This window comes from Ptychodera flava, chromosome 17 (genome assembly GCF_041260155.1).
Source record: "Ptychodera flava strain L36383 chromosome 17, AS_Pfla_20210202, whole genome shotgun sequence".
Taxonomy (NCBI): domain Eukaryota; kingdom Metazoa; phylum Hemichordata; class Enteropneusta; family Ptychoderidae; genus Ptychodera; species Ptychodera flava.
In genome coordinates this window covers 2496850-2507764 of record NC_091944.1, presented here as the reverse complement: position 1 = coordinate 2507764, position 10915 = coordinate 2496850, and the positions used below count along the sequence as shown (strand labels likewise).

General features: G+C 35.3%; 1 protein-coding gene across 1 annotated transcript; it reads right to left on the bottom strand.

The window, feature by feature from the left end:
- Positions 1 to 996: 996 nt before the first annotated feature.
- Positions 997 to 10281, bottom strand: LOC139115136 (NLR family CARD domain-containing protein 4-like). Its single transcript, XM_070677042.1, has 3 exons — positions 10080 to 10281; positions 7245 to 7351; positions 997 to 3680 (listed from the first exon to the last, which is right to left on the bottom strand). The coding sequence occupies exons 1-3, from the start codon at positions 10136 to 10138 to the stop codon at positions 2572 to 2574; spliced, it is 1275 nt and encodes a 424-aa protein (XP_070533143.1). The 5' UTR covers positions 10139 to 10281; the 3' UTR covers positions 997 to 2571.
- Between the last annotated feature and the right edge of the window lie 634 nt (positions 10282 to 10915).

Sequence of the window (10915 nt, the reverse complement as noted above, 5' to 3'; positions counted from 1 at the left end):
TTCCAGTCTGGACTGGAGTTCAGTTGTCATTGTTGACAAATAAATTCCAGTCTGGACTGGAGTTCAGTTGTCATTGTTGACAAATAAATTCCAGTCTAGACTGGAGTTCAGTTGTCATTGTTGACAAATAAATTCCAGTCTAGACTGGAGTTCAGTTGTCATTGTTGACAAATAAATTCCAGTCTGGACTGGAGTTCAGTTGTCATTGTTGACAAATAAATTCCAGTCTGGACTGGAGTTCAGTTGTCATTGTTGACAAATAAATTTCAGTCTGGACTGGAGTTCGTTGTCATTGTTGACAAATAAATTCCAGTCTGGACTTGAGTTCAGTTGTCAACAATAACACGGTACATGACATACAGATAGGTGTATTTACAGGTTGACCACAAGACAGTGCAATATTATTGTTAGTAGATTGTAATCTTCCATCTGTTACATGGAATGTGGCAGTGAATAATTACAATCATCATTTAAACAGGAAAAGTACTCATAACAAAATCAAAAATACCTGAGTTTATTTTGCCTCAACAATTTCATCATCATTGATCAATGGCTGCAATCTGTACCTCCAACTCCCAGTACCGGTACATCATGGGAGAAGTGCAGGAGTTTCCACCGCCCCTTATCAGCAATTTTCATTTGTTCCATGGACAGTCATTGCATGTTACATGCACTAAAGTGATGTTAGTAGACAAAATATACTATGAATGATTTTGTAATTAATGCACTGCATTATGACTATTTATGTTATTCCATTATGTTCAACATACAATAACTGTCCATAGAACAAAATATTGAAAAATATCAATGATATACAGAATATTTAACATATAATACTATTGATTGTATATCCAATATTTTATATACAGGGAATTGATTGCATTACAAGTTATAAAAATATAAATCGATAACAAAAATAGTAATAGAAGTAATAATAAAAATAATTATGAATATTACATAACTTACGGTAGGGTATATTCAATACAAGACATTCTGCATTCAAATGAAAACTTTCTACTGTTCTATATTTACATAGCATTAGAAGAATGCTCAGAGGTGTAGCGTATGAGATGATAGTGTTCATTTGAATTAACTGATGGATAAACTTGATGATACCAATTGTCTGGCTTTTCCTGCTTTGATACTATTGACTGTAATTCAGTACATTCAGAGCTGTTTTGCTTAATGAGTGCCCTTAGTGTGATTGAATCCAGAGTAACCTGATTTGTTTCTATTTCTTTGCTGACAGGTATTAGTAGATTGTTCATAACACTCAATGCATTGTCATCATACAGGGTTTCAATCTTCAAGTGTTTCAGAACCTTGTTTTCCCTCAGAGCTGCTGCTATGCTCTGACACATCTCATCAGTAACACCATAGTAGTTGTAGTCATAAATTGTCATTGACTTGGCATACTTGTTCTGTTTTATAACACTGCAAACTGATTCATCTGTTTCATCGCTGATCCCCATACCTATATCATTCAATGTCATGTTAGCTGACAAAGCATTGTACAATTCAGAATGAGGATACAATAAGTGCAGTGATTTCAAGCTGGGGCTTATTTTCATCAATGCTGTTTTAATTTTCAGAATTAAATCTGATCCGAAATGATGATCCATATACACTTTGAATGACTCTGTAGTATTACAGTTTTCAAGGAAAGCGCATAAAACATTGACTGATGCATTTTTCAAAGTCATGCGTTGACCACTGTCCTTCATGTAAACAATTTCTCGTGTGCCATTTTGTGTCATTGATTGAAGTATGTCATCCCATCGATTTGATACAAATTTGAAACATTTTACTGATGTGCATTCCTTAATTCTTTCAAGTACATTTTTTAACCCAGGTTTATTTTCTTCATTTCCTGCATCAAAATTTAATGATAAGGTAATACTTCTCCCCTGAAATTCTTTATTATAGCAGCCAAATTATCAGTATCTGTCAGTGTCCATTCAGATTTTGAATAAATAGTGAGAGATTTCATATGAATAGGATTTCCTTTCAGTATTTCTAAACATCTCTTGATCTTTTTATCTTCAGATTCTAGCACACATAGAGTGTCAAGAGTCATACTGTTTTTTCCAATGAGTTCCAACAAGTGCAGTAAATTTTGAAAGCTGCAGAGTTTTTCATCTAACTTGATTGGAGTTTGATATTTCAAATCCAAAAAGAAGAAGGTACCTCTATAAAATACCCTAGGCTTTCCATGTGTGTAAACTATGGATCCATGATGTAGTACATCAAAGCAGGTAATTAAGGCTTCAGAATACTTTGATTCGAACAAGTATTTTATGAAATCATCATAACGTTTTTTAAAAGCTGTCAATGCTTTTCTCATATTCTCACAATCAGTGTTCGACGACTGCAGCTTTCCATGCATTTTCTGCAGATTCTTGTTTAATTCTATGAAAAACAAACTTCCTGTCTCTTTGGTGACATTACCAGCAACAAATTTTAGTATTTGGAAACTTTTGTTGGGTGTTTTGATCAATTCTTGGAGAATTTTTGTGTTTTTTGATTTCAGTTGAGATGACACATGCAATGCTGTGAAGTATTCAAGCCATGTCATGTGATAGAAAAAGTAATTTTCCTCCTGAATTTTCGTAAAGCATGTCCAAGATCTTTCACTAGTAACCCAAAGTTTAGAGATGCTTCAGAAGAGATATCTGACTTATCAAACATCGTTTTTTTATTTCTGTAAGCTTTATAGGAGTCTAAGGCTAGGGCATCTATTTCACTAATAATTTCCTCAGGTAGCTCACTATCTATTAAATCAATCTTATTCTTAGCACAGTATCTCTTTAGTACACATTCAAGTATCTCAGAGTAAAGTTTGGTTAGTGTCTCTGGGAAAGAGTAACCCTGTACCTTGTGAAATTCCCAAAGAATGCATAGAAATGAGACATGTAATGGATTCTCCAGAAGATCTGTTATAAAATCTGTCCCAACCTTCTGTTTTTCAATTTGTTGGATCAATAAATCACCTTTTATGTTATCATCCTTGAAATACTTTAAAATGTATTCATTTGTGCGGTCTGATGTGAAACCCTTCACTAGTAAAAACAAATCACATGTTTTCAAGTAATTGTCACAAAGATGTGGTCGTGTAGTGATAACAGCAGTACACCAGTAATACAGGTTACCTGCAATGAGTTTTGGAATATCTGTTTTTGTCAAATGAGAGTCATCTAATTCATCTAATCCATCACACAAAAAGAGCAGAGACTCTTTGTACTGTGAAATTAGTTCTGAAAGCTCTTGCTTTGAAAGGTCGAAGTCATCTGGTATGAGCTGATGGAATATTTCAGTAACCATGTCAAGTTCCACTACATGCCTCATTTCCAGAAAGAAAAGCAGGGTGTACTGCTGTAACTCACCACAAGACCAATCGTAAGCTAACTTTCTACAGAGAGTTGACTTTCCCATAGCTGGTGCGCCCTCTATCCTTATACGCCTGTCATCAGACGACTTAAACATGTCATGAAGATTTTCTAGCTCTGCTCCCATTTCAAAAGTCGCCCCCTTTACTTTTTTCACTTCTAGTGTTGTGTATACGTCATGAAGATTGAGATGAATGTCATCATTCCATGGAATCGGTAGGAGTTTAGAGTAGTGACGTTTGTATTTGTCCGTCAGTAGTTTAACCAATGCTGATAGCTTAATAGACATCACACCTAGTAAAAATCAAAACATTTTTGAAAGTCAATCATTAATATTATAATTTGATATACTATCAAACACAATAAAGACAAATAAATAGATAATAAATAAATTGCATATTCAATAATTCTAGTGCTACAGCAGTAAACTGTCAGAACGTACAAAACACTAATTGGATTTTGTGTACTATGTATGATATTACATTGCTATGGAATAACGCTTTATGTCAAAACATGGTTGGATTTGTCTTACGAGCGATCGATGTCTTGTTTACAGTATGTGGTGTGACATAGTACACAATAAGAATGACTTCGCCAGCAAGACCTTTCATCAAAGGCGGTATAAAGAAGGCCATAGTAACATAGATTACAGTTCTACACTTAGTGTCTCACATTTTTACTGGTTCAACATGTCACAGTTCAGTATGCTGTATTTGAGTGTTTGTAAATGAACCTTGGAAACTTTTTTATTTTCTGTATCAGTAAAATTCGTATTCTTGACATTTGTGTTACAGTTCATCTAATAGCAGTGGTCCTCCTCTAAATGCTTCGAAAATTGTAAAAGCTCTCCCCAAACACTTTATAAATAATGACCCTATCCTAAATTGCACCAGCACTCCCCGTCGTCAATTCTTTCAAGGTCCTTACTGAAGGAGAAATTTCCCGTAGTTTTGATATTGAAAAATTTGTATTTACTTTTTCCGATTTATTGCTGGGTGTCACAAATGAAACATGTTCTGGCACAATCTTAACGAGATTATCAACAGATTACTTTTTTCTGACATCTTTTTCATTCTTAAGTAACGGAACGGCTTAAAATGCTTTTCATGCGACTTAGACAGTTACACATTTTATGGTTCTGTTTTTTATTTCGCCAAGCCACAAAAATCATATCGTCTTCAACGTAGTATTGTGACAGAACCAAACTTTTCCTAGTAAAAATGAAGCTATTTTGGCAAATTACTACCTGTCCAGTCAAACAACATCTGTCCAATAATAGAAATATCTGACAGGTATCGATTACGGCCAAGCCTCACATGTGTATCAGTCATTAATATACCAATTAAAGATATGGTAACGTATACCGAGTGGTGTTCTTTAAAATACAAAGTCATTTCGACATTTTGAAATTTGCTGTTGAATATCTCACAAATCTGATATGGACACGTAACCCGAAGTGACTCGCATTTGAAAGACGGCATTTTTTTTATTTAGGGGAACTTTGAAAGTACTTTGAAAACTATTTGTAAAATTTAATAGAAATCTACATTATTAACATGTAAATTATTAGCTCATGGTTAACGACTAACGTGCACAAAATATTCTCGTAAAATAGATGTGATGCTCATTTTGTTAATGGTTTACCGCCATTGCTACCATCTCGCCTTTCCCGTCACAAAATAGGCAATCATTTTGTTCTCAGTACGTATCTCTCCTGATGCTGAGAAAGATCTGGTATAGCCGCGACTATATATAACACAATAACACTTGATTTATATGCCGTTTCGCAAATTATCTCGCAAATTGTCAATTTTGATGTAAAATACTGGGGGCTGGCATGTCTGTCTATATGCATTGGCAGGAACACGTATCACAAGCGCTGAGACAGTGATCGGAAAAATTCGGACAGGAAGTCGTTTATTAAAGGTGAAGGGTATCTGTAATACTCTTGCCTATCTTGAATCCCTCTTTGGTGAGAAGAAGAAACCCCTCTAAGAAATTTAGTGTCAAAGTTTAAAGGTATGCGTCGCGATGTATCGCGATATTCAAGTTACCATCAGTCATATCTAATTTAATTTGACAACAAATGCCTATCAACAGGTACATTTGAAGTTACATTTCCATCTGAAGAAAGTTTGGCCTAAAACAGCAATTTTAAGAATTCGCTTTCTTTTCCAATACTTTACGAAAAAAGGATTTTGTTCAAAGAGGACAAACCATTCAATCGAACGGCACACGATATTAGTGATGTCTGACTTTACTTTCCTGGATTGATCAAGAATTTCACACATGTAATGGGTTCAAGTTGTAATGTGGCACAAATTTTCAATCTACGCATTTCTTTCCCTTTTTAATTAACCTTTCTGATACCTCTCTATTGATTAACCCTTTCACCACCATGGTTTGGTCCAATCCCATTGTTATCAATGGTGATTGTGGACCTGTTTACAGGGAATTGGGGGTGAACAGGTTAAAAGAAGGATATTTCAGAACATTAATATAGACTGATCATAAAAGTAACGGCATTTGTTTGTATCCTCAGGCCGAATAGTTGCCGAAAACTGGTGCGTTTCACAAAGCAATGGTAAGCTGCTTTGGACCCCTCAGCGACAACTCATTCCTCTCTGAAAATGCATAGACAGAAAAAAAACGTTTTCTGACAATATACGGAAGATCACCATCCGATTGCTGTAACATAACTTTTGACGGCGCTGTCAGCATCAAATGCGACAACTCAAAGCATGACTTTCTTCGTTCACAAAACATCAGTTAGCGTCAACGTTGCTAGTAGGCAATGCAACTTGACCTTCTGTGAAAACAGGGCACAGGGGTAACAATATATGGGGAATTAAGTGTGATGTTGAAATAAAACGATGGCGGCGAATGCTTAACCGTGGATGCTGACTATAATAACACTTGATTTATACGCCGTTTCTCAAATCATCTGGCATATTGTCAATTTTGATGTACAATAATGGGGCCTGGCATGGCATGTGTTTGTGCGTTGGCCAGAACACATCACAAGAGGTGTGACAGTGATCGGGAAAATGAGGACAGGAATTAGGAATGAAATAATTTCGAATAAATGTCGAACACAATTAAAAAGAAACTATATTATATTCATTGTTTTCTTTGATGTAAAGGGCAAGGTTCGAGGATAATTGTCGGTCAGTCTTACTTAAACTCTAGAAGTTAATGCATATTTCTAAGGCGAAGGCTGTAAAACAGTTATGATTATCAGGCAAAGTCGAAAATGACATGACTTGATAAAGTTTGTCACAGGTCGTTTACGTTTACGATATATCTTTCGTCGGGCTGATGTTTTGTCTATGTCGTCCCGACGTTATCAATGCTTTCGATGCATTGAAATATCGGACGGGCCATAAAAGATGACAACAGAGAATTTTGATGTCTCATTTGCACAAATTCTCATCAGCAGATGGTCTAATATTTCAGAGATAAGTAAAAACCCCTAATTTACAGAAGAAGTAGGGGTCGATATTGCTGCGATTTATTTATAGATTTATTTATTTACTTATTAATTGATTTATTGATTGATTGATTCATGTTTAGTAGTGTTTTGTATCACGGTCCCTCTATCACTGTGATAGAGGGACCATGATAGTATGTACGTTCCTTTTTGATTTTTGTAAACTACAAGTTCTAACAAGCTATGATCGATGAGCGCATACAGAATCACAGTTCTGAGCATGAGCAGAGGTTTAAGCTTTCCTATGGCGACAAGAAGCAGTGTTAACACAACAGGCGACTGGTCGGCTTGCCTCCGGGTGTAAACTCAGTCAGTTACAGAATGTCTGAGTCTACTCAGGTATAGGAATTTGATGTACATTATCTTACCATCTGTTACTTGTTGTGACAAGTATCTGCGACTTTCAAAATCGGATGAAGTCATGCTTGGAGGAGGATGTTGCCCAGTTGCAGTTGCCCTGGATGAGGCGAGATTTCTGTAACAGTAAAAATATCAACACAAAATTTAAGTATTTTAGCTGTAAAAATACATATTTGTGCACTATGTTTAAATATAGAATAAAGTTCATAAAGCGCCTCCAACTCCAGAGAAAAAGTCAATCTTGTCAAGAAGCACATAATCCCCCAACGATTATTAGGAAAACATGAAACATTATGTAAAAAAAAACAGTCATTCAATATCAGTTTGATGTTCGAGCTGAAACAGGATATACAATTTAAGTACCTTCCATTGTTTCTGTTCTAAGGGAGCATTCGTTTATACGGGAGGGGGAGGTTGGTGGAAATCGGGGAGGTTTATTTTTACAATCTTCTTTCAGGGGGGGGGGGGTCAAATTTACAGTAAATGATTGGAGGATGGGGTCAAATTTTACGAAGGTTTTGTCTGGAGTTGTGGCAAAAACCTACAGAATTGACCGAAAAAGTATATGAAAAAGTATATAAAATCGAATACAAACATGTCTTTATTCTGTCTGAACGGCTGATAACAAGTGTAGAAAAGAGCACTTTTGTTCATAAAAATTACAATTTTCAAGGTGACCAAGAGAAATGTGTGTCATGCCATGTTCACCATATAACTTTCTTGTGGGGGGGGGGTTATGTTTATGATTGATGCATTGGGAGGGGGGTCAAATTTTATAAATTTAATTTGGAGGTGGGGTTGCTTTTTGCATTTCATTTGTAGCTTAAATTCCATCGACCCCTCCCCCTCCCCGTAAAAAGCGAATGCTTCCTAACATTTTCTTGCCAGAATGATTACGGGGATTACAGGAGTGGTTTTGGCCAACAAGGAAGGCAGCACAAATTGTATTTACGAAATTGAAGGATTGTTTAAAGGAAACGAGAGAAAAAAGATAAATAGCATAGACGAAAATCTTAAAGTACAAATATATCGAAATATGACAATCATCCCTGCTCTCTAGCCATTGAAAGAATCAATTATTGCTGCTCTTCAACTGCCAGGGTTTCCAGGTCACGAAGAGGGCGCACTCCATACCACATACTAGTATTTAATGACAGAGTGGGATTTATGCTTTCGGATTTGGGAAAAGGAAAGGCATTTTGAATCACGGGAAAATATGAACAATATGGCGAAAAAATAAGATAATTATAGACAATGAACATGAAAAATAATTTACACCTGTTAAGTCGATGCAGGTTTTGATCTTTCAAAATATCCAAACAAGCTGCGCCATGGCATAATTTTGTAAGATACCTACGATAAAAACAAACTAAATTTGCATCCATCGCTTTCTTGTTTTCTCTGTAATGAACGCGCATTAAAAAACTAGCAGCTGCAAATTGTGATAATTATTTTTCCACTATTTTTGTTGTGTAAGTCTATTGCAAGTTCTTGTTCAAAACCAAAAGTGTTTTGAAACATAATTTAGGTTGTCACCACAGCGTCTATGAGGGTGAAATACAAGTTATCGTGTCAACAATGCAGTCTATACATGTACACGCTGTATTGACAAGCACAACTGCGTTTCTCAACACATGCTTCAGGAGAAAGATTAATTAATTGTAATTGGCATTAAAATCCAATATAGTGGAAAAACATCAAAAAGTTAAATTTACAATTACCACTTTGTCCCTTTAACATATAAATCAAACTGAAGTCAGCAGTAGTCGCACAAATGCATTACACGAACGGTTACAAAAATGTTTTATGAACATTGTGTACACGTTCAGTTAAATTGCCTTAATTATACCTGAAGGTTTGAAATGCTTTTCAAACAGAGCATTCAGGTCAATTTCGTCTAAGACATACACCTTAAATAACAACTTTCTTGAATAATTCTTACTTGATGCAATTAGTACGCTCCTTTAATATAGATTTATACATTTTCCTTCAGCCTGATTATCCAAAAATTTCAGATATACAAGGAAAAAATAGTTTGCTTTTCATCCTAACCATTCGCGTCGTTCAGCTTGAAAAATAAAGAGTAGATTATGCACTGCAGAAAATGTAATCTCTGCAAAAGCTAATCATCTGTTTCATAGTACTGACACAGTATAGAGCATTGGTGTTGGATCCAATGTCAGTGGTTTGGATAAAATTATGTTTTCCTTGCTTATACAAGTAACAAATGGATTAAGGTGCTGCAATGGTTCCATGTTTTCGATCTACCAGTTATCATTAATTGCCTTAAGTCAAGGGAAAGACAGTCCTATTTGAGTAGTGGTTGTATTTCATGTACTACTTTCTTGACACCGAAAGTTCACAGACAAGCGTTCCGATACGCAGATCATATGAATGTGTGATTCTACTTCGGGATGTTTTTGAAGATGGCTTCAATATCGAGAATATACTCATCTGGCAGCATCAAGCGTGTGCTACTCATTCATGAAACAGTTCAGGAACATTCAGCACAAGGATCACAAAGTGTAAATATAACTGTTATCGTGATCAATTATCCGAACTGTGCAAACACAAACATCATCTTGTTCATTTAAGCATGTGCTATTGCTGTATTGTTTGTTCAAGTTGTTTTCTTGTTATTGATCAAATTTTGTGAACTGAACACACACAAATTAAAACCAGTTTATGTGACCCAATCCTTCTGTATATGATCCCTGATAGGAATTTTTTTAACTGCTGAACCAAGGATGTCCAAGGGATTGTCAAATCAATGTTTCGTCATATCTTTCTCTATTCATTAATAAATAAAACAAAATTAATCAAACTATTCATAGTTCAATTACCTTGATATGTTGAAGGTTTGAAATATTTTACGACCAGTGCATTCAGACCAATTGTACATAACATGTCTTCCACAAGCACTGTGTTTGATTCACTAATGAGATTTTTATCACACAACATATTTAATAAATTGCTAGGATGTCTTAGTGAATCAAGTTCCCGTGGAGTCAATTTGTCCTTGCAAAGATTTTTCAAGTCCTCAAGCTTTGCTGTTGAAAAAAAGATAAATAGAAATGTTCAATATCATATAAAAGCACAATTGACTCTGATTATATTTATGTGATCAGGTAGGTAAAAATATGATATTCCGTTACAATAACTTTTCTGTAATATAACCATTATTTGACAAAAATCATTTTGACAAGTTGTGTGATTGCAGCGATGCTAACCATACAACAACCCAACTCTATATGTGCTTTGAAGCACCATCGTTAGTGTTGTCATTTTGTCATTTTATTCTGATCAGTTTTAGGAACGTTTTTCAGTTAATACGCTTTACTTTCGTGATGAGATGACAAAAGAGAACATTTTGTACCAGCAGAAGCCACTGGCCCTCGGCAAGGAATGAAGAATAGACTGTACTTTATTTACAAGAATACTCAGTAAATAGTTATATTCAATACATTTCTAAGACATTATTTGCCTTTGGGTTCGCTCAAGGACGCAGTGTCGATCCTTTCAGCGTCACGCTGCTAAATGCAGCATTACAGAAACAATGTAGTGCAGTTCAACTCTACATCGAAAAGAAAGCGAATGGTGGTCTGGAAATATACAATACAAAAAGAAAAGTAGAAAGTAAAGTCAAATACTGAAAGATGATACAATTTTAGCGTAAGGC

Excerpts from the sequence above, each read along its gene's own strand:
- LOC139115136 (XM_070677042.1), bottom strand. The coding sequence starts at position 10,138 with ATGTACAATTGGTCTGAATGCACTGGTCGTAAAATATTTCAAACCTTC. Across the intron at positions 7,352-10,079 it reads CAAACCTTCAACATATCAAG|AAATCTCGCCTCATCCAGGG; the intron begins GTAATTGAACTA and ends TTACTGTTACAG. Across the intron at positions 3,681-7,244 it reads GTCACAACAAGTAACAGATG|GTGTGATGTCTATTAAGCTA; the intron begins GTAAGATAATGT and ends GATTTTTACTAG.